Genomic DNA, 24,012 nt, shown 5'->3' with positions numbered 1-24,012 from the left:
ATACATTATATAACTCGAGAAGTAATCCACGATCATACGAGTATACAATATGCATGAGGGTCCACATAAAATTATGATTAAGTAATATAATACACATAATACTTTCATATATAACACGACGAAATTCTTCAGGAGAAGTACATACAGTTTTTAGGCATTTCAATCATATTCACAACACATTTTACATCATGGTATCTTGTAAATCATATACATGATCATAACAGTCATGAACGACTAAGTATATATAGAAGCACATGCATCAAATAATCGTACGTCATCATTAAAAAATTAATAACACATACATAAAAGCATAACATGTCTTAGTTAATTTCATCCAATTTAGCTTGTAGGCATTCCAACAGTAAGTTCACTTATAGCTGAAGTTCAACTTAGTGCTCGTAAGCTCTCTTTGGTTGACGTTCCTAACTGCAACCTTACCTAATTACTCGTAATCTAGCCTTAAATCGTGAAATATGCTACTAAATTGCCTAAAAGATGAGTTAGACTGACATACTTAATATGGTCTAGAACAGGCTGAAATGACTTGAACTAGCTGGAAAAACCTTGAATCGGCCCAAAAATGGCTGAACAAAGGCCGAAAAACTAGAATCGAGCTAAACCGAAGATGAATTGGAGTCAAGCCGACCACAAGCCAAGGTGAGCCGAACACTCAGTCCACCGAAGCTGTTGAGCTACTAACGAAGCCATGGCTAGAGGCGAGTAAGATGCTCACTGACTACTTAAGAGGTGAGTTAGTCCTAAGTCACAAGCTCACAAGTCTCTACATTTGAGCTAGTGTCGTCATGGACTTAGGCCTATGTTTCACAAGGACTGAGTCATGGACTTAGGCCTATGTTTCACAAGGACTGAGGCATGGACGAGGGTTGCTCGTTAGGCGAGTCAATCGCATAGGTTGGGTTGGGTTGGGTCGTGCATACACCAAAGCTGAATGCATGTGTGGGCTTAGGCTTCGTAGCTTCATTGGAGACATGTATGGGTTGGATGATTCATTCCGAACCCGACCTATGGTAAACTAGGGGAGGCAGCAACACTAGGGTTCTATGACAAAGAAGGAATCAAAGGACGGTGTTGCACGCCGCCAACCGTCGTCGGAGGGCGGAGCACGGTGGCCGGAGTGAGGGAGAGGGAGGTGGCTGATTGAGACATTTAAAACCAAATGCCTTCTTCTTTCCTAAACCCTAACTGACTTAATCAAGCCCTAAAAAATCAAGCCCCTTTGATCCCAAATTTCTCTAATACTTCAGCTTCCTTCGTCAGGGACCCGTCCAGGGTCGATTTGAGCTCCTACTAATTAGAATTAAAACAATTCACAATAAAACTATCAACAAACATCATTTCAAACTAGAATATAAAATAAAATTCAACAAACGAGAGACATAAATTATCCGGAGTAATCCCGGGACTTAACAATGTATCTCAAGCATTATAGGCAATCAATGCCAAGAAATAGAGTAACATAGACCAGTCTTGAGTAATGTTTTATAGAACATTTATTTAATTGAACCATTCTTGAGATCATTATTTTTGAGACTCACCAACTAACCTAACTGTGGTTGACAAAAACACCAACAGCTTGACATGTAAATTGAAAAACTAATATAGCTACATGTCTAAACTATTGTGTTTTTTTTTTTTTTTTTTTTTTTTTTTTTTTTTTTATAGAAAAACTTAAAACTCAGGAACCCTTCAATTTTTGACAAAAGTGAAATCAAAGAGGCAAGAAATTCAAAGAAAATGAAGGGTTTTGATTTTATTTAGAGACGGACGGCGGCGATGAGGAGTCGGAGCTTGGTGGAGCGCCGTGTCTATGCAGGAGTTCACGGGCCAAGGCTTGAAGATCGCCTTCTCCGGCCACAGTGGACAAGCCGCTGCTACCGCCACTGCCGCCTCCACCCCCGGTGAACTGGCGAGGGTCGAGGCGCTGCTGTGGCAAGACCCAGGCAGGCTGAGCCATTGGGTCAAAGAGGGACGACAGGTCGTAAGTGGCTGGCAGGGAGGGGGGGGATGGCAGGTCTGAGATGGAAAGCGGCGGTACCCCTTGGAAACTTGGTGGTGGAGGTGGAGGTGGCGGGTTTGGTGGCGACGGCAGTTCCAGTGATGCTAGTTGGGCTTGGAGGTACGACAGCTCGGCTTGCAAACTCACCACCTGCAAAGTTTTTAATTTACATATTAACATTATAAACATTTAAATTTTATTATGTTTACTATTATTTTCACATAAATTAATATGAAAGTACAAAAATAGATCAAAAGTTAAAAAAAAAAAATAAAAACTAAAATAAATTTAAAATAAACTAATTTAACTACACGACAAAAATAAATAAATTTTAAAATACATAACTAACATATAAATCTTAATCATAATGTTTTTAAATTTCATAATTCAAGTAAAGAAATACATATCACTCATTTAGTATTTTTTACTGTATTCAAAATAAAAAAATTTATTAGGCTTGACTCTAATTTTTTGTTTAATTCTTATTGCATATTTCCCTAAAAAATAAAATTAAAAAATTCAACTAATTAATATATAATATATAGAGAGAGAGAGAGTTTTAAGATGAAATAAATTATTGAGAGTAGATTACACTCAACTAAAAATAAGAATAAAAGGAAAAAGAAATAATAAATAATAAAACAAACAAAATTAAAGTGGAAATTGAACTAGTTTTAGCTTTTTCTATTTTACTAGAATTCTTTTAAAATATATAAAAATACCCTTAGGGCTTGTTTAACGCCAAGGTTCTTTTTTATTTTTAGAAACAAATATAAGTAAAATTAGCAAATAATTTTAAAAAATGGAAATTATAAAGTATTAAAATTAATTTTATTTCATCTCAAACAAATATTTACCAACCATACTGATAATAGTACAAAGATACTTACGTAGTAGGTATTGCTATATATGCAGTATACATACATAGATTTAAAAAAAGAAATATATTAAATAATCCAAACTATATAAAAACTATTTTTGGTTTTTAATTTTTTTTATATAAAAAAAAAACAATAAAAGGGAAAACATTTTCTTTTACTTAAAAAAAGTTTCCAAAAAATCATTTAATTCATTATAAAATTCTAATTTTGACCAAAACTTATAAGAATTAAAATTGTAGAGAATATTATTTTAAAAAAAAATTATGATTTGGTTTAGAAGATACACTGACAGGAAGCTGAATATTGGGGGAAACGTAGGAAATGAGTGTTGTTTGTAATGAAAAGCTTAAGTTTAAGGCAATAGCCCGACCAGCTCCTTAATAACTGCAAATAAGAAATAAATAAATACCCAGAAAATGTTTATTTGAAAAAAGAAAAAGAAAAGGAAAAAGAAAAAAAGGAATTTAATTATGGTATATTACCGTGGTAACCGCCGGGGAAATGATTTGGTAATAATATAATAATAAATTAAAGTGGGAGGGTAGTAGAATTAAGTAGCTTTATCCTTTACCGATTGAAGGGTAGAGTAGGGTAGTATTTACTTACCTGTTGTTGAAGGGCAAAGATATGGGAGACACAGCCATAGACAGGGTCTCGGAGGCGAGCCTGGGCCTCGTAGCAAATTGTGACCACGGCGTCGGGGCGCTTATGGATAGGGATATGGAGGAGGAGCTTGGACACATTGCTGGCTCCGAACACCTTGTGGACAGCAGCGAAATGGGCGGCGCCTTGTTCCGAGTCGAAATATGGGGCAAATATGCACCCTGGAACGCACTTTCTTCGAAGAAACTTGCAGGCCCCACATGGCCCTCCCCCGCCGCCACTCCCACTCCCACTCCCCAGACCTACTCCTCCGCCGCCACTTCCGCCGCCGCTAGTACTAGGGTTGGCACTCATTTTTCAGGAGAAAAAGGAGGAGATGGAGTGAAAAGGAGCAGAGAGAAGAAGAAGAAGAGGGCTTTTTAGGGTTTGGTGGAAAATTGTGGTGTTTGCACAAGAAATGTTTTAAATTAACTGAGGGACTTATAAAGAGCTAAAAACAGCAATATTTTTTTTTTTTAAAATAAATAAATAAGAAAGTCTTTAAAGCCACGCGAGAGAGCAAAGCCTTAACACCTACATTTAGCTGCTTGCGTGAAGCAAACATGCGATAAGCCCTATTACTAAATATTACTCTTTTTTGTTTTTTTTTATTTTTTTTTAAATTCTTCTCTAGCTTGAAATCCCTCGTGAGTTTTTGGGCCTATAATAATTTATTTATTTATTTTTTTTATTTAAATAAAAATCTGAATTTGGTAGGTTTGTCGACGTGTCTAACAGACTGTCTATTTTTTGCCACACTGCGTGTTTTAAGCTGCGTGGAGGGCAAAAGACGTCAACTTTATTTTCTTTTTTCTTTTTTCTTTTTATTTTTATTTTTCTTCATATGGGGTGAATTGAATATGACTCACCTTTTTTATTTTCATTTACTATAAACAGCCAAAAAGGGGAAAGAAAATAACATTTTTTTATTATTTTTTAATATTTTAAGAGGAGGGGGCCAATGAAGAAGGTCAAAATATGAGAAGTTCGGCGTTCAAAGTGGGGTCCATAAGACAGCCTGTACCAATTTCCGGACGCCACGTCTGAGTCGGTGACTACCATGCAACGGCCGGGTTATTTGATTACCTCACATTCAGAGTAAGGGCCCCACGCGCCGTTTAAACGATATATATGCATATAATGTAACGTCTTTCTTTCTTTTTAATTATTTATTTATTCATTTTATATATTTTCTTTTACTTTTTATTACCAATAATCAGTAAAAATATATAATTTAAGTCTTACCTTATCTATACTGTGGTTGACCTGAGTTCAACAACAAAATTCGCTTAAAAACTATAATTTATTCTTCTTAATTTTATATATTTTTATATTTACTTAAGTGACTTAGACTAATTATTATTATTGTTATTATTATTAGACTTAAAAGCAAGGTTGATTGCGACTATTTGACCTAATCATTTTCTTTCTATTTAAATATAAAAAACTTAGCCATGCTCCCCTAATTCTCTAACACTCTTCTAATCAAAATATAAAAGACATACCCAAATAAATTAATTATATTTAATTTTTAAAATATAACATGTATAATTTTATAAAATCATTTATTTAAAAATAGTTATTAATGAATGAAAATTAGATTAAAAATTAGTTTAATCATTTAACTTAATAAAAATAAATTAACTAGTAATTATCTATTTATATAAAATTGTGGTGAAAAATAAAAAAATAATTAATTTCATCATTATCTCTGAAAAGGAAAAAGGAAAAAGAAATATGTAAACAGTTCGTAACGGCGCATCACCGCGCTGTCCGGCTTTTGTCCAATCCGTGCGGTGTGAAGAGGAAGCAGTGACAGACGTGTTCTATTGGATCCCATCAGATCATTTCCACGTGTCACAATCTCATGCCTTCATTTCCATTCTCTGATTTCATTCGCTTACGTCATCGCACTCCTTTTATTTACGCCACGTCGCAACATGTGAAAAACCTCCATTTCTCTAATTTATCAAATATTAACAAAAATCTCCATTTTCCACAAAAATTTAACATTATAATATTCATTTTTTATTTTTAAATTTTTAAAATTTTAATTAGTTTTAATACAAATTAATTTTAAAATTATAGTTTACCTTTAATTTAAATTTTATTATATTTAATTTAATCACCGTCTCAATTTTCTAATATATTTACAGTAAATTGAAATTTTACATTAAAGAATAATTAAATTATTATTTTATTAACATATTTAGACGTATGAATGTCATAAATAATGCGTCATTTGGAATAATTTTTTGGGACTCACGAGAAAATTGCACGCGAGCATTTTCTGGTGGACGTTTTGAAACAAATTTCTAAATATGCAACAAGTCCATGACGAATATGTGTAATGAAAGCGTGAAGGCTCAGAAAGTTTGAATTTTTGCAACGGTTACTCAATAAAGTTGGTTTCCTTTTACTGTTCTTGAAGCTATCCCAATAGTTATGAGCATCCATTTAATATCGATATCAGTACCCGAACAACTTGCTATTATTGAAGTTAGACCAGCTAAAGTAGCTTTACGCCTTAGTTTAAGCTCATTATAAGGAAAAAACGCATAACGTTCAAAATTTTAATTTTTCAAAATTTATCCAATAAAAACTCAATTTAAATAGAGAATAAATATAAATTAGTTTTGAATTTAGGTATTATAAATTAATTTAAAAAAATTGTAATCCTTTGTAAGTTTATGAGCCTATTATGTGTATTTTGTTATAATGTCATAATTTGTTAATATTAATTTTACTATTTTTAAACTTTTAAAAGATTAAATAATATTATATATAAAGTTGTAAATTTTTAACCCTTATTCTATAATGAACCCAACTCAACCTAATTATAAAATATTTGAGCCGAGTTGATTAGATTGTTCGTGTCGATTATTCATTAGTTTTATTAACATTTATTTATTTTTAAACATTGAATTAAAATTTGCAAAAATTTATTTGAACTCAACCCAAATCAATTAGGTTAGATAATCAGTACAATAGCCCAAGCCCATCAGATATTATCTTCTTTATGATTTTACTGTTGGGCTTCCCCCAAAAATTTTTAAAATATTTCATTCACCTCTCCGACCGACGTGAGATTGTGGGATGTCACAATCCACCCCATTTGAAGCCCAACATCGCTAGCACTCGTTACTCTCTCTAATCCATGTGGGATTATCTAGTATTTATTTAATGCTTTAGCCAACTATCCACTGCTAGCAGATATTGTTCTTTTTGGGCTTTCTCTTTCGAATTTCCCCTTACGGCTTTAAAATGCGTCTACCAGGGGAAGGTTTCCACACCCTTGTAAATGGTGTTTTGTTCTCCTCCCCAACCAATGTGGGACATTACAGTTATCTACTAACGTATATGACTAAATCGTTATAATCTAAAATTCAAAGATTGAATCGTTACGTCGATCAAACTAAATAGACTAAAAATGTTTTTCAACGAAACATTTGAGATATAATAAATAAAATTCGCCCCACGAGTTCCCAAACCGTGTGACCAAAACCTAGAATTCATAAAGTATGGTCCCTAAAATGCATGTAAAAATAAAAATACTTTGGGTTATGATTACTTCCCCAAATTTAAGGGCTTAAGAAATGTGTATTAAATTAAACCATGTCGCCTAAGCAAACGGCAAATTCAGCTTCCAATATAGTTAATAAAAGTCAAATAAAAACTTCCAAAAATAAATTATAAAAATAAAAGACAATAATTTTTTTTAATTAATTTGAGTTTAATTAAATGGAAAAGGGGTCAATGAAATATATTTATTTAGACCCTAAACTAATAATTAATTAAATCTTACCCCTACATTTTTCATTTAGTACTTCAATAGTCCCTTTTGGTCAAAACTTTTGGCAAATATATTTATTGTGCATGTTTGCATAAAGGTCCCTTGGATTTTTTTATTTTTTATTATTTGCTTTTTTTAATGCCAATTTGCTAATTAGTTTTTCTTTGAATTATGAAAGAAAAAGAAAATCAAATTTCTCATTTTTTAGCACACATATATTTAATTTATTATTTTTCTTTGAATTATTAATTTTTTTAGATAATTAATTTAATTAGTAATTAAGCTTAGCGGAATTTATTAGGAACACAAATTGATAAAATGTAGCCGTTACATTCATATTTTTTTAAAATTTGGGAAGTGACGTGATTTACCAACTCCTTCAACGAGTTTGACAGATTAATTAATTGTGCATGAACTGAAATTGCAATTTGTCGTAAAGAAAAACTTTCCAAATATAATCTAAAATCCGTCACCTCCTCCGTCACATTTTTGAAACGAAACGTTACAAATTTGGAATGAAAAGGTTGGAGAGATCTCACATCGGTTGAAAAACAGAACGTAACATTCTTTATAACGGTATGAAAACTTCTCTCTAATAGACGCGTATGGAGAAACCAAAGAGGACAGTGTCGGAATGAGTACTAGTTTCGTTGTGTAACTCAGAAAGACACTTTTTATACATACCGATATGTAATGGGTCAGAGCGAACAATATCTGATGGGCTTCAAGATTTGATCTAATTTTTTTATAAAAACTAACGAGACCAATTTTAAATTATATCGAACATTTTGATACAAAAAAAATATCGAAACCAAAATGATTAACTTGGTTCCAACGAGGGAAATTAGGGTTGCACCAATGTTGTATGGTGCAAAAGTTAAGGGCCTATGGTCGGGAGAAATTATTTGAGGAGGTTGACACAATGAAACTGATAGTTTTGGCGGTTGACAATTTTTATTTCTCGTAATTATTATAAGACCAACATTATTTAAGGTCTACACGTGACGATTTTAAAGAAACAACTGTATTGTATCAATCTCGTTGAGTGCTACCGGTCAAGTGATGACATATTATAATAAGTGCTACGGTCAGAAATCAATGACATATTGAGTACATGCTAATTAGCTATCTATGTGTCCATGAAGTAAATTTTTGTATATAGTTAATTGTATGAGTTAAGTCGTTTACGAGATAATAATCTAATCGATCTGCTAATTTTCAAAAAGTTGCATTAAATCACTAATTTTCAATCTGTTATTGCTACTTAACCCACACCATCTAAATATTTAATCTGCTAATTTTTCAATCGTAAGCCTATTTATCAATTTTTATCAAACTATAAAATATTGTTCTTTTGATTTTCAACCACAACGAAGAACTCAATGATAAAAATATATATATATATATTAAATTTGTGTCGAACACTAAATTGTGTTGATTTAAATGATGACGAAATTGAAATTGAGTAGTTGTATAATTGTTTTGGGTACATGTTTGAGGTAACGTAGGGTATCTATTTGTGAAGCTTAGAGTTAGGACATATATATTAGAGACCCTATAGGGTATCTATTTGTGATCCGTGAGTATCAAACCAAAGTTGCTTTTGTGTCAGATATATGCAACTTTCGCAGTATTAATCAACACCTACGTAAAACACACCACAAAACTTTAAGTACACCTTTGAATTATCTAATAGAGATCATATTTAAAGTTGACATTGATTGAGAGTATCGAAAAATCCTTAGCTCTTATTGATGTATGAAGTGACTTACCTAGATATGCACGAACTCAACTTAGAAAATGTATGAGACTTCTTCCAAAATAGATTGGTGCTCAACCACACTCGCTTCGATCCTTAAGTCATCTAGGATTTTGTGAGCATACCTTGGAGATGTGCCCTCCCATCCTATTGAATTAGCGTTTTCGGGAGAGTGGATTTTCAAGAAGGGTTGAGTTTAGGCTAGTTCGACGCTCCTCAGCCATGGATTGGGCTTTATTCTAAGATGGGTTTGATAGACTCGACCCTATTCAACTTAACTTTGCTCGGCCTAAGCTTAGGTTCAGTATATCGGTACTTGACGTTTCTCTAAATTGTCTAAGATAGGCTTCACCATCATGTTATTATTAGTTATATTTCTCCACTTTGAGAAAGTAAGTACTCGAGGCTCAATATTTATAACATGCATGACGTCCATACTTAAAATCATGATTTATATATGGGCCATAATTTTTTATTATACTTCCATAATTTTCATGACATGAATTTCCAATGAGATACGGTAATGGATCATGGGTTAAGCGAGTTGGACCATGTGTAAATGGACTGGGCCATGGCTGTTGGGCTTCGTGGGCTAACCCTTAGGCAGGCTTGGTCCAAGCCTACAATTGCTTTCGGTTATGAGGCCCAATATCGAGTGGTTGGGCCTGGTGGTTCTCTCTCCTTTTTTCCTATTGAAATGTGTACGATGATTCTTTGACTCGATCAAAAAAGTCAAATCGACAGTAATTTAATGATTTTTACAAAAATTAAATACTATTTTTAATTAAAAATATATTTTACGTATTTAAAATTCATTCAAATATTATAAAATATTTGACTTACTTGAATCCATGTTAAATTTCCTCGAAAATTCTACCAAAATCATGGTGATAGTGAAAGAGTCGAATTCTACCAAGTCAACATGGTCGTGAACAACAAAACGCTGACTAAATCATTCCAATAATTTAAATTTATTGTTTTGGTTTTTCATGGTAATTTCTTCGTGTTAATATTTCTAGGCTAAATAGATAATTAGTCTATAATGTTTTTTTAGATTTAAAAAATGGAGTCTTATAAACCAATTAATAATTTGTTAATACGAATATAATTAATTAAAATGGTTTATCTGTTAAGGAATAATTGTGATTGAATAAGAAGATTTTTAAAAAAATGTTAAAATTTTAAGGAATAATAATAATAATAAATATATATTTTTTATTTTTTATTTTTTATTTTACTAATGTCTTGTATGGATGGAATGATAAATCAAAGTTCACACGTATACTTGTACATCAAAATACAACTTATCTCAAATCTGAACACGAAAATGTTATGGTTTTTTTTTCAAAATCTAATCTTCTCCCTCGTAAATGCACCAAATTGCAATGTTTCAATCTTCGATTGATCTCCAAATTCACATTCATAACGTGAGCTGCATACAGAGAGACCCGCACGTACGGTTTATAAGGGATTCAACCGAAAGACCGGCCAGTGCCCGCCCCCCCGCCCACCCGATCGATCCAAAGCCGCATTCAATTGATCTCCAAAACAGCAATGTTTTGGTCATTAGGTTCTCTCCAAAGCCGCGTAACGTTGTAGGAAATTTTATTTCTTGCGTGTGAAGGTTTAATTTGACAATGAAAATAAAGTATTAAAATATGTTTATAAATATATTTGCCTTTGAAATTGAAACCCAACAGCCATAATCAAAGATCCAATTGTTTGTTGTATTCAAGAGAGGCATGAACAAACTTCCCATATTCTTTTTTTTGCTTCTTTCAATCATTATTACATTAAGTTTCTTCCTCTTCTTCTATGAGAGTTCGAAGCATCCAAACTCCATCCTTCAATTGTACGAAATCATTCGGGTAGTGAAATCGAGTCGTGGGTCGGCGTTTCTTGCATGTAATGCTATCATGTTCATCCTCTTTGGCGAGAAGTTTAAGCAGTCACCGAGTGAAGAAAAAGGGATAGGAGAACAGGTAGAGAGCTATGAAGATTATGATAGACGTGACGATGAACTGATCACTCATAATATTTATGTTTATGATAGTTGTGATGAAGACGGTGATGAAAGGTTTCAAGATGATTTTGAGAAGAAAGCTCAAAAGTTTATTGAGATGATGTAAAGAGAGAAGAATTTGTTTGTGACAAATTTCTCGTGATTGATCATTAATGTTAAGATTTGGATTTGGTTTTGTGTTCTTGTTTGTTTTTCTTACCAACACAAATGAAAAAAAAATGTAAATAAATAATAAAAGTTGGTTAGTTCTTGATGATGTTGATTATCACTTCTAATATTTATATTATGTAATTAAAACATGAAGTTCACATTATAATCTTATTTTCCAATTTGGGCATAATTTAACTTTTATTGATTTTTTTTTTAAATGTCACTTCCTCTCATTAATTTTAATACATTATTAAATATTAAGAAATTTCATATATACGATATGCGTAGATTCATATAATATATTTTTTTGTTGAAATATAGTTTAATATTAATTTGTTCCATAGAAGATATGACTAAAATATTTTTCTTTTGAGAAGAGACACTGATTAGATAATGCAACGTCATACACAAGAAATGATATCTCACTTTAAAATTTTCTTTCGAAATAAAAGATTTATTCCATATTATTATTATTAGTGATCTAAAGGTAAAAATATTTTTGTGTTTTATTTTTAATAACTATGAGGGGTCTCCAGGCAATTATAAAAATGATGGAATTTATTTAAAATTGAAAGATAAGATCCTCTTTCAATAATATTAGAAAATCATTTTTTTTTTTTTTTTAATTTCAAGCAAACTTTTCCACTTAAAATCTTGATTTTTAGAGGATTTTTATTATTATAAATCAAACCTTAAAAACGGAGGGTTCTTATTTAGGAACTTCATTTTTTTAAAAGGAGGCAATTTAAAAAGTTGGAGGGTCCTTAATTAAAATATATATATATAATTTTGGGCATTTGTTCCATTTCTAAATTTATTTTCAAAATTCAATTTTTTTAAAAAAAAAATAAAGGTTCTTATTTCAAAAATCCAATTTTGAATATTTTATTTCAAAAATTCACTTGGAATAAATTGAAGAAAATCCAATTTTTAAAAGAGGCAATTTGTTTTATTTCAAACTTCATTGCCAAAATTCAATTTGAATAAATTGGAGGGTTACAAACAAACTTTAACTTTTGTCTTTTTAAAAAAACTAAAAAGAGAAATGTTTAATTGGTGTAAAAATTCTGATTTCTTAAAAAGAAGAAAACACAAACAAAAACAAAAACATCCAAATTAAAGAAAAAAAATAAAAAAGGATAATAATAATATCACAAATAAGGGGACCCACCCTATTTAGTTTATCCCCTCTTTGATATCTTATCTACCAAGTTATATTCGAATTCATCATCAATATTAATTTTCTCAAATATAAAACTAAAAAATGGTAAACAAGATATACATAGATTCTATCTAGATGTCTTATCCACCGAGTTAAGCTCAAATTCATCATCGAGATCTAAGTATAAAACTAAAAAATGGTAGACAATACATACATAAATTTTATCTAGATATCTTATCTACTGAATTGTGCTCGAATTCATCATCGAGATTACTTTTCTCAACTATAAAACGGAAGACAAGATATTCATAGATTCTATCTAAATATCTTATTCATTGAATTATGCTCAAATTCATCATGGAGATTAATTTTCTCAAGTATATCCATAAATTCTATCTAGATATCTTTTATCTCCTCGATTCGATTCTCAATACAGAGTGTAGCTAAATTCCTCCAAGATGGAGATCAAAGGGTGCACATATGTAATACGAGCTTGTGGGAGCCAATTTTTTGGGCCCATTATATCAACAAATTGAGATGTAGGAGGGATTGCATAAAGAACACTACCCTCCATTTAATATTTCCTCAAGAAATATAGAATTTTCCTGAAACATGAATTGCAATATGAAATGAATGGAAAGTTTGAAAGAATTATGTAAAGGAGTTATTCCCTTCACCTTAAAAACTGTCAACTGTAGCCCATCCTTTCTTCTCCAATTCCAATCTCAAAGCCTGAAATTATTACGCATACCCATAAATCAGTGGATTAGCAAACGCTTGTTTTAGATCCCAGAGTTCCAAAAACAAACAAAAGATGGAAGATTTTTGTTGCCGGGAATTCACTCACCTTGATCCTCTTTCTGTTGATATCGAAATCGAAGTTCCCGATTCGGGATGCTGATCGGTATTCTACTATCGACTTCTTGCCTGGTGGAAACCAAAACTCGACGTCGTCCACAAACTAATTTGTTCAAAGAAAGTTGGTCATTTTCAGTAAGTGCCAAAAGGTTGTCTATACTTCAGATGAGTTTAAAACTTAAACATACCCCTATTATGGGAGTTTCGTATTCCACTAATAAATAGTCATCTTTCTGCTCTACGATCTTCGGCGTAAACTTATCGGGTTTTGTTGATTTTATCTGCAATGAAACAGAGGATTTCATAGACTGTTACTAATCGATTTGCATTTTCGTTACAGCAAAATAAGCCAAAATATTAAAGATGGAAGGAGAGATTCTTGGTTTTTACCACTTGGATCAGTTCCTGCATTGCCACTTCTCTGCTAACAGGGTTTTTCTTGCCTCTTCCTTCTTCTGGATTGTAGCACCTACCAAAATTAAAAAGTTAAAACGAATTTGATAATCACAACACGAGATGATTCTTGGATTATAGAATCGAAACAACAAGATCGCATCTCATCAATCTAGAACTATTAAGATATCAACAGAATCGAGTCCATAAATTCCCAATCGCATAGTTCAATGCTCGTCATTAAGCTTCGCCTGAGATTGTAGAAGCACAGTACCTTTCAAACATATCAGAATATAATAATAAAAACGTGCATCATCATATCACTATTGATCACATCCAATTTTCTTATTATTCATAAAAAGGCATGAGTTTTGGGTTCCAAAAAGAAGCGAATTCTAATTCCTTGCATGTGAAAACTGAAAGTGGCGCCGTCCTATAGAATATGGACTACAAAGGTCTAATATGTTGTGCTTAATTTTGGCTTTGCTTTAGTATGGTTTGGCCAATATATCCATCATATGACAATAGACTGCCTGGTCCTATCAAGATCCATTTTTAAATTATCACATTTTAAATGCATCACTTTAAGAAAAAGTTTGATGCAGACATATGGAGTCCACTATCTAAAATAGAGTCAAACTTGTACTACACTATCAACCACCAAGTAGTTTATTCACTTTTTGGTGGAAGTAAGAAAACGTGTTCTACGGAAGAGAAAATTCGTTAACTTACTGCGCAAATTTTGATTTTGTAGTTGAAATTGATTTTTTCAGTTTACATTACATGATTAAAATGGAACAAACAATGAGAAAATTGACACCGTAGCTAGTCTCAAACAGCATAACATATGATTACATGTGATGAACAGTGTTAATGTATTTTACCCAATCAATAAAAATGATAACAGCAAAAGGGTCAATATCTCTTAATTGGAAGAAGTGTTTTCAAAACTTGAATGAAACTTAAAGAATAGTATTTAAGTGGGAAGATGGAGTTACCATGGTGGAGCATAATGGGTGAGATCGCTGACATTTTCTGCAGTAGAGATGCAGTTTCTAGTTGCTGGACACAGGGCCAAACTTGGTTGGCCTTTCTGCACACCAAGATACTCAGGCTTTTTCCCACTGCATCAAACACAGATAACATTGCTCAAACAAAACTCTTACCCCTGGTTAAAACTAGAGACAAATTCCCAAAATCTACTTCCCCTTTTTTTTCAAATACTTAACTTCCACCTATGTTCTTCTTAATTTAGTTACCTACTTTTCAAAAACGTTTGCCAAATTTTGAAATGTAGCATAGAATTCAATTGTTTTTTGTGGAAGAAATGTGCCGAGGAAACAAGCTTAATTATAAAAACAAAATCGTGATCAATGAGGGTCTTAGGTTTTGGTTTAGAAGATAATTTTAGTCTTCCTACTTTTATGTTTGTGTGAAACTAGAACCTATACTCTCAAAATTTAAAGTTTGGTCTCAATAATTTAGTGTATTAGACTCAAAAGTCTGGTATTGAAGATTGGCACAACAGTGATGTGGGCTCGACGGGTACTGTAGTGACCAATGTAAGTAAAATTAGCAAATTGAAAGTTTCAAGAGTATGAAATGGACAGTAAACGCGTATAATTTGAACAAATCTTCTAATGTTGCAAAGAGAAGGGCGATTAATTGAAAAAGAAACATGAATGAACAAATTGATAAATTAACACCACAACGTGAGATAATATGAGGTTTCAAAGCCACAAACAAAGTTAGCACAAATCATTTAACTTCAATTACAGCAGCAACAGAAACAAATTTCATCAATTCGTCCGATTAAAAAGATGGCCGCTCGAATTATGACTACTCAAAAGGGAAAAGGATAATGTTGAAATGAGCAGCAATCGGAAACAGCGAGACATACCTCAAGTTAAAAATCGCTCCAATGATCGCTAACTCACTGCTCCGCAAAACTATTTCCCTACAAGACGAAAACAATTAACATTTAGAGACACCAGTTCACATCGAAACACAGAGCGTGAGAGAGAGTACCTTCGATTGATGTTTTCAGGCGATTTGTCGCGGTTTTCCGGCTTGTGACAGAGGAGGATACGGGGGAAGGTGGAAGTGGAAACAGAGCGTGAACGAACCTTTCTGTAACGACTGCAGAAACAATAAGGGCTGGAAGACGCCATTGAAGCCATTGTGAAAAGCTTGAGAGGGAAAAACTGGTTTATCACCGTCCACCTGCTCAAAATCTGTGGGCATTCACTGTGGGATTGAATTGAATTATGGTATGAAGGGGCATTTGATATTTATAGCCCACATAATTTTTGACGCGCAGACGAACCGTCTTTCTCTTTTGACCTTGGAAAAATACAAAAACAGACCAAAAGCGTTCCACGCCATAGAATTTAGAATGGACGCGTGTTTAAAATGCCGATTTTTCAGGGGATAAAAAAAAAATAGTAAATTACAATTTAGTCCTTGGAATTCTCCTATTCATTTTTTAACTCTAAATTTTACATCTAAATCTATTTGGTAACCTCCTTACTTTTTGTTTTTTGTTTCTTATTTTTTAAATTTTAATTATAAATAATATTTTTCCTCTCTAATTTTTATTTTTGTCCAGTTTTAAGCTTTGTTTAGAAATTTTAATTTTTTTTTATTTTTTAATTCAAAATTCAATGAAAGGAAAAATTAACAAAATTCCCAAAACTAGTTCAATGATTATCATACTAACATATCGAGTATGATTTGAATTATACTTAAAGATTGTCATCATACTCAGAAGGATTATTTGTATTCTTCTTGAAATATAAGATTGTCATTGTACCCAAAAGGATTATTTATATTTTCTTGAAATATAAGATTCGTGAACTTATCACTTTCTTGGAGAAAATTTCAAAGCTTCAAGAGTTTTTGGATTATCTCCTGGATTACAAATGTTTTAAGTCTAGTATAACTGCACCAAGTATGCACCAAGTATCAAATCTGAAACGAACTAGTGCAACAAAATTTAATATAAAGCAAGGATTTAAATACGAATAATGGAAGAGAGTTGTAAGCTTGTTTTTGTCTACACTTGTCGTGAACAAGGTTCGATACCTTTTCAATCTTTAATCCAAATTCAGCTCATCACACTAAAGCATAATTCAATACTTCAAATGTTTTCAAGACAAAAACAAAATTAATGCAAACCTCTAAAGAAAAAAAAGGAAAGAATAGGAATATAATTTAAAATGGGATTAAAGTTTATTTTACTTCCTCCAAAGTCACAACTGTGTTTAAATTGTTGTGAAGGGGAAACGGAATTTAGCTCAAGCAGTAGTAGTACACATCACTACATGGAGAATAGAAAGAGTTTGACCATTAATGTAGATCACAACCACTTTTAAAAAAATTTCGGGGCCTCCACTGGAGGCTCTGGTTCCGACAATCGCTTCAATTTCTGCAAAATATTTTTCAAAACATATTGTGAGCCGCCAATGAACAAAAAAAAAACAATTAAATTTCCTATTAACAAATATCCCTCTAAATTTTTGAAAATAGAGGAAACAATTAGATAAAGAAACTCAGAAGCAGCGCATTGTATTATTATGTAATGTGTATCAGAATATGAGAATTAAGGTAATAGGCGTGGAATTAGTACTACCATGATATATTGGGGAGGATCATCCAAAGTGGAGCAACCTAGCACTACTTCTCTCCTTAGTTTTGCGGTGAGCTTATGACAAACTCGCAACTGAAAGGTGACACAATTACAGAACAAAAATCAATTAGAGGGAAAATGTAGAATACCGAAGTAATTGGGAGTAAGCAAAAGCATACCTCGGATCGAGTAGCCCCACCAATAATGAATACAAAAACACGTTGTCCCATCTTCTTAAAGTCGAGAGTTGCTGCTTTCAAAATAGAGTCACTGTAAAAGGCAATATGCATTTTACGTATTAGGGGGAGTTGATGAACTTAAAATTTAAAGCTTTTTTCGTATTAACAATGCATAACCACTTCTGAAATAAATAAATATGCTAGACCTTCCGTATCCATCGTCAGATATACTGGATCGTGCCCAGTTTGCTGTTCGTCTTGATCTCATTGATTTTGGACCACCAGCCGATTGACTTGTCTGGCTAGTTGCACTCTGAGTACTACCTCTCGGGACAGCAGGTTTAGTGGTCGATGGAGAAGGTTCGTTCATACATGAATATTCATTTTTTGATAATTCACCTTTGCACAAATTTTCTATAAGTTCCTGAAGAATAATAAAAACGTCTGTAAGTATTTAACCATCGAAATTTTGCACACGTCTGGGACGAAATAATACTAACAACCAAGCAATAATAACGGTAAGTTAAATAAGAAAAGATTCTTATTGCAGACCTCTATCATGGGGTAAAATCGAAATAGTTGCCATGTTTCTTCTTCACCAGTGCGGTCTTTTCTTGTTGCTTGTTTAGTCTGATCATAGACAAGAGTTAGATCGTAGGGATGCTCTCACCAGCTTGCTCTAAATTTCGATATTTCAACTTTAGTAATATCTGGCAATTAACTTATGGCTTACCTTCTGTGCATTAAATTTTAAGGAGAAACTATGAGCTGATGTTGCCTTTTTAGAATCCGACCCCGCCAGCAACCGCATGTTCTTCACTACCGTCATATCTTCAGCTGTTAACTTAGCCAACTAATTTAAAATTGAAATGATTAGTAAATGCAGTTATTCTTAGATATACACAAATAACTACTGCTAAAAAATTTGCCAATCTTTAAAATAGATCAAAGACACAAGGAGAAGATTCGAGTAAGAAAGCTAAAATGGGGGAAATCATTTATAAGAAGGAGAAATGCTAAGCATTCTATGGATAAAAATCCAATCATAGACCAAAATAAATTCCTTTCTTCTGTTACCTGCATTATCTTTGCAGCTTTGTCGTCCTCAAACTTTTCAGGATAGACAGACGCATAAATCATCAACAAACGTAATTTATTTTCTGGACTTGCATTCTGCATAGGAAAAGAGAAGTTGAAGAATGGTTATTGACAATTAACTGAGCTTTTTTAAACATTCACTCCTTTTAGCATGTGACCTGATTTGTCCTTAAGAAGTTAATAACATCCTTAGCTCCCGCATCACCAAAAACCAAATCCTGCTCCAATTGTCCAAGCTCTCGAAGTCCCATTTCTCTAATCAGTGTATTTATTTTTCCAGCAATCTATATCAAATGATAAAAAAGATAATGGTCAAATGCGGAAAATGACCTAATCAAACCCAAGCATGATATCTTCTCAACTTCATTAATATTTCAGCCCAACAGTTGACAGATGTAATAACTTACAAAACTGAATTTCCAGAGCATGAAAAAGGGGGACAAGCTAATCACATATAAGATTAGTTCTCAAAGTGGAAGCAACATAACCTCATCCAACATGAGAAACAAACCTCAACATGAAGAGTAATCTTTTCCACTTGTTCTGTGTATTGTGGTAAAGCTTGAACCATTTTCTGTAAATCTCGTGTAGAAATTTCACCACCATCTCTGAAAAGAGCAACTTCAACATTTAAGAGCTAGTAATATGAAAAACGGGAAATAGATGGTTTTCAATTTAGAAACAGTAAAAGTAGTGTCAAATTGATGACAGCTTAGAGAACCAAAATCCATGACAAACTTATATTTTGTTTTAAATGAAAAAATGAAATCTGAAAAGTCAATATAAACAGCGCAGAAATGAACCTTGCAGTTTGATGAATTTGCGCAGCTCTGTTTTTAGATGCAAAAGTGGTCATCTTCTCATGTAAACGTTCACTAGCCTGTTATATCAGTTGGTGAAAAGAGAAAATGAACCAACAGATCATGTGATAGGGCAAAATCTCAATGGATAGGACATACATCTGCAATATGTGCATGTCGAAGCTCAAGCCAAACTGGATCAGTGTCTTCCAAAAGGGCCTCTCGTTTATCAGGATCACCTCCTGTCTTACTGGATACCTATGAGCACAATTGTGTATAATTTATATTTGAAAAAAAAAAAGGAAAAACGCCCGAAAATTGAGCAAGAAAATGATGTCGGCACATCCATAATGAGGTTCATACCTCATATATGTACTTATTTCCTTCCATTTCTAACAAATCCCGACACATAGCATCATAAGTCCACTCATGGATAACAGGGGCAATCTATAGTTTGAGTTCAAAACATTAAATAAACAAACCAGACAAAAATTACATCATCACTGAAACAGAAAATTAAAGTAACCTGATCAATGGATCTATCCAAGATGAGCAGCTCACATGTTTCAGACTGAGGGTAGTTGGGAATGGTAGATTTATACTTGGAAATACAGTTCCATACGGCAGCAGCAAGTTTTGTGGGTACTAATTCACGAAGTGATGCTGCAGTGGGATCCTCCAAAGCCTTGGAAGCTCGATATCTCACAAATGGGAACTCCTAAAGAGAGGAAAGGATTTCATAAGTATCAATCCTTAAACATCATATACGGAACAATTGTAGTTTGTTATCTTTGATTGTTTTGGTCCATGACAAAGTAATAATTTGGTGTAGCAAGGTGGTGATAAGGGCCTTTCATCATTAATCCCAATTTATGTTATAACAGAAATTAACTGTCTTAATATACAGCCGAATTCAGAACAAATGTTAGCTAAATGTCTGCTATAGTTTTCAAAATTTAGAAATTAAGCGGGAAGAAAACCAAATCAGAGTAAGAAAATATGAGTTCATTAAGTCAGCAGGGCATGCTGCTAAATAATAGTTGGTATTTGCTGCAACAGATAATCGCTCTAATCCATGTATACTTCAAATTCAATAAAAACTCAGAACCAATCACTATAAACGTAGACACATCATCCTAAAGTGGCATACCTTTAGTGATGCAAAAACAGTAGCGATTCTAGTCGCCATTGTATTCAAGCAATTATCAAATCTACGAGAATTTTCAGATTCAACAAAAAGATCATCCAATGCCCTATCGTGATCAGTGATAAAGGCCTGCATAAAGGTCATTGTCAGTTCACTGTTCGTTGTAAACCGAAAAGTGAAGTTTACTTTGCACATGGAAGATGTTAAAGCATCACATAATATCTTTAATACTTGCAAGTAAATTTCATTGCCTGACTGTAATTGGCAAGCTAGATAAACAAAAGGTATCTATTCTACGCTTATCTACGGAAGATTTTTTTAGTTTTCTGACTTCAAATGAGTAGTCCCAGTGGTTAGATAAAGCAGCCAGGTCAAGATATTAAAAGTATAATAATAACATAGGAATTGTAATTCATCTCTACATAACAGTCTAAATTTCCAGTCAAAGTTTCTAGTCTAATTTTTCACTATCTGACTAAACCTGTAGCTCGAAATGATGCTTGTTGGTCAAGTTTGTGTGAGACTAATATGATCATGCTCTAATACTTTAGACTTGGTGATGGTTGGTTTTAAGATTTCAAGCGTTAATACTAAACTCTCAAAAGTGTCTATTTTTGTACTCCCTTTATAAAAGCTTTTTTTAGTGTCTCTTCGCTTATGTGTCAATTTCTTCAGCTGGTGGTCCTTAGCTAAAGGACACAAACATTGTCCGAACCAGATACGCAAGCACAAAAGAAAATTGTCCCCTTTTCTTCCATTCCATAAATTGGGATAACGATGAATAAATTTGATGATCTGGAAGGAGACATTACTTGCTCCTTCGTGTCCGAACAACTTGCGGTGAACATAAAGGACTAAAACTATAGTGCCAAAATTTACGTTCCAGATAATTCTCGCCGAGTCCACACAAACGTCTAATAAATTCACAAATCATGCATGCTTTATGTTAAACGTCTACTAAAAGCAGTGGGAGAGAATTCCAACTACAGTACACTTACAGGATAAGAAGATAGCGTCAGAAGAAAGAAATACGAACGGATCAAGTACCTGGCTATCAATGGGAAAGTATTCGAGGTTCATCTAGAGGAAACAAAAGAAAGGAGAAATGAGATGAGGGAAAGAAAGACTGGTGGTAAATATCATATATCTCAATAGAAGCCTTTCAAGAGTGAAATGAAGATACCAACCTCGCGCAATGCACCTATTCGGGGTAAGACACTTGTATCACACTTAATGTGATTAACAAATTCTCTTGGAACGGGTGAACTGAAAAACACAAATGCCCTGAAACACGAAGCAAAAAATAAAAAGAAAAAGAAAAAGAAAAAGAAAAGCATTAGAAACGAATCAAATTAATAATTGAAAACTGTAGGGGAAAACTAAACCATCTTACATACTTCTTGTATAAAGGTTCCCTTCCAGACATGTCAGACAAGAACATGACAACACTGCATGCTAGAAAAAGATACGGTTAAAAAGAGTTCAGAGTTCATAGCATACATAAAGTAAATTGTAAAACGGTTCAACATCATATCCTATTGAAAGATAGTTCGATGGTAGAATGATCCAGGAAATAAGTGTGACAGAAATGCACACCATGCATTTACAGAACGCAGAATCTGACTACCAAAGAAGCAAAAAGACTTTGATTCGGAACCACACAAAGTTTTACCACCTTGTTAATCATTGAATGCCCAAGGAGTTGAACAATCACAAAATGTAAGAACTAAATAAAAAAAGAAAAAAAAATCTTACTTCTCTTTGGATGGCTGGATAAAATAAATAGCATCCAGCGATGGCAATGGTTGCCTTCTTCTGAAAAGGTCTTCCACGACTGCAGTAAAAGAAGAATCTATTGTGAACCAACATAAACAGAGACAACGGCTTAAGGTACAAAGTAGATCAAGATTTCTGCATGACTATTGATATTCGTGAAGCAACTAACTTGCTGCATTCCGAAAATTTCAATATTTTCCTGGCAGATGACGAACAGAAATTAGGATGGATGTAGAACAACGATTACAAAATAACGAAACGCACCACATACCCAAAAAGTTAAATGACTATATTTCAGATAGAAGCTACGGTAAGGAAATGAATGGCGAAGTGTAAAAATGACACAAACAAAAACATAATGGGAAAGGCAAATTGAACGTACGTGAAACCCCTTGGTCTGTGATATCCGCCATTTTACAAGAGTGAGACATTACTTTTACAGTCACTTTATCCATGATTAGTACCTGCATATAAGTTAATGAAGGATCATTGAAGAAGGAACAAGAAAAGGAGGAGACATTTTATAAATAAAGTGGCTCTACGCTCCAGAGCTATAAAAGTTCCATCGCACATATAAAATGACGAATACAATTTAAAGAACATACCCTCCATGGTTTTGAATTCTCCGTATTGGCTGCTCCAAGCATTTCGAACAATAATCCTGAGAAAAATTCAATGTATGTCATAAGAACGCACTTGATCGAGGACAAGCATTCACGTAACAATATCAGAAACTCAGATTCTTCAATGCCTCCCTCAATGCCAAACTCCAGTGTTCAAAATTATAAGATTCTCCGCGTCTCTTAAACTCCAAAACAAACTCAATCAAATACCAATAGAATTCAAATGAGAAATTCAGCAATTTGAAATGAACAACTTATCGACTTATAAAGAGATTCAATTTGTAGAGAACACAAACTAGTGCAATGACTCCAAACTCGAAGTATTCAGAATTCTTCGCATCTCTTAATTCCAAAAAAAAAAAAAACGCCGTCAAACACCATAGTACACAAATGAAGAATTCAATCAGTTCAAATGGACAGCTTATGCTCTGCAAAGACGCCAAACTTCAAGTTTCCAAAATTGTAAGATTCTCCGCGTCTCATAACTCCAAAACAAACGAAATCAAACACCGATAGAATGCAGATGAGGAATTGAATCAGCTCATAATGGCAATTATTGAGTTAGACAAATTCGTGCAAAGACTCCGAACTCTAGTATACAAAGATAGATCTCCGCATCTCTAACTCCAAAACAAATGCAATAAAACACTAATACAATACAAATCAGCAATTCAATTAGTTCAAATGGAAACTTATCGACTGATGAGGACGAAAGAATTAGAAAACAAAAGGCATTGTTAACGCTAAGAGCTAAAATTTCCATTCCGCCATTGTCTTAGCTCCAAAATGACCGTAACAAGAGAAGAATAGCAAAGAAGAAAAGCTTACGATCACGACTGGTTTGACGGAAGTTCTTGTACTCATTAGTTCCGCCAACGGAGGACGAATCGGAATCCGAGAACGACATTGTTCAGCAGCAAAACAACGATATGAGAAACGATTTTGCAACCACTGTACAATGAAGTTCAGATCAAACAAAACACAAAAATTTCAGAGAAGAAATGAGAGAGAAAGAGAGAGAAATTTGTCATTTGTGTTTCAGAAAAAATGGAGAAATGAAAGGGAAGGGAAGGTCGTTATATT

General features: G+C 33.2%; 3 protein-coding genes across 3 annotated transcripts; all 3 read right to left on the bottom strand.

Annotated features, from left to right (window-relative positions):
• Positions 1–1,394: 1,394 nt before the first annotated feature.
• Positions 1,395–3,975, bottom strand: LOC111464166 (LOB domain-containing protein 18-like). Its single transcript, XM_023108248.1, has 2 exons — positions 3,505–3,975; positions 1,395–2,167 (listed from the first exon to the last, which is right to left on the bottom strand). Exons 1-2 carry the CDS (start codon positions 3,853–3,855, stop codon positions 1,772–1,774), a joined length of 747 nt encoding a protein of 248 aa, XP_022964016.1. The 5' UTR covers positions 3,856–3,975; the 3' UTR covers positions 1,395–1,771.
• An 8,667-nt stretch (positions 3,976–12,642) lies between these two features.
• On the bottom strand, positions 12,643–15,958 carry LOC111464193. The gene is made up of 8 exons (XM_023108282.1): positions 15,707–15,958; positions 15,579–15,635; positions 14,677–14,802; positions 13,676–13,754; positions 13,474–13,566; positions 13,275–13,388; positions 13,105–13,159; positions 12,643–13,032 (listed from the first exon to the last, which is right to left on the bottom strand). Exons 1-7 carry the CDS (start codon positions 15,856–15,858, stop codon positions 13,106–13,108), a joined length of 675 nt encoding a protein of 224 aa, XP_022964050.1. The 5' UTR covers positions 15,859–15,958; the 3' UTR covers positions 12,643–13,032; position 13,105.
• A 1,035-nt stretch (positions 15,959–16,993) lies between these two features.
• Positions 16,994–24,010, bottom strand: LOC111464227 (protein transport Sec1a-like). The gene is made up of 21 exons (XM_023108321.1): positions 23,758–24,010; positions 22,912–22,967; positions 22,689–22,770; positions 22,286–22,364; positions 21,928–21,978; positions 21,718–21,814; positions 21,578–21,610; positions 20,534–20,659; positions 19,910–20,101; positions 19,747–19,830; positions 19,543–19,641; positions 19,387–19,463; positions 19,095–19,191; positions 18,742–18,867; positions 18,563–18,658; positions 18,219–18,338; positions 18,038–18,115; positions 17,692–17,909; positions 17,486–17,576; positions 17,310–17,399; positions 16,994–17,105 (listed from the first exon to the last, which is right to left on the bottom strand). Exons 1-21 carry the CDS (start codon positions 23,834–23,836, stop codon positions 17,049–17,051), a joined length of 2,028 nt encoding a protein of 675 aa, XP_022964089.1. The 5' UTR covers positions 23,837–24,010; the 3' UTR covers positions 16,994–17,048.
• Positions 24,011–24,012: the final 2 nt, after the last annotated feature.

Source organism: Cucurbita moschata, unplaced genomic scaffold (assembly GCF_002738365.1).
Source record: "Cucurbita moschata cultivar Rifu unplaced genomic scaffold, Cmos_1.0 Cmo_Scf00030, whole genome shotgun sequence".
NCBI classification, from domain to species: domain Eukaryota; kingdom Viridiplantae; phylum Streptophyta; class Magnoliopsida; order Cucurbitales; family Cucurbitaceae; genus Cucurbita; species Cucurbita moschata.
This window is presented reverse-complemented; position numbering and strand designations above follow the sequence as displayed.

Coding starts and splice junctions, on each gene's coding strand:
- LOC111464227 (XM_023108321.1), bottom strand. CDS start 23,836: ATGTCGTTCTCGGATTCCGATTCGTCCTCCGTTGGCGGAACTAATGAG. Junction 18,339..18,562: donor AAGCTGCAAAGATAATGCAG/GTAACAGAAGAA, acceptor ATTTTAAATTAG/TTGGCTAAGTTAACAGCTGA. Junction 17,910..18,037: donor GATTTTACCCCATGATAGAG/GTCTGCAATAAG, acceptor ATTATTCTTCAG/GAACTTATAGAAAATTTGTG.
- LOC111464193 (XM_023108282.1), bottom strand. CDS start 15,858: ATGGCTTCAATGGCGTCTTCCAGCCCTTATTGTTTCTGCAGTCGTTAC. Junction 13,389..13,473: donor ACGAAACTCCCATAATAGGG/GTATGTTTAAGT, acceptor TGAACAAATTAG/TTTGTGGACGACGTCGAGTT. Junction 13,160..13,274: donor TCAACAGAAAGAGGATCAAG/GTGAGTGAATTC, acceptor TAATAATTTCAG/GCTTTGAGATTGGAATTGGA.
- LOC111464166 (XM_023108248.1), bottom strand. CDS start 3,855: ATGAGTGCCAACCCTAGTACTAGCGGCGGCGGAAGTGGCGGCGGAGGA. Junction 2,168..3,504: donor TCTTTGCCCTTCAACAACAG/GTAAGTAAATAC, acceptor AAAACTTTGCAG/GTGGTGAGTTTGCAAGCCGA.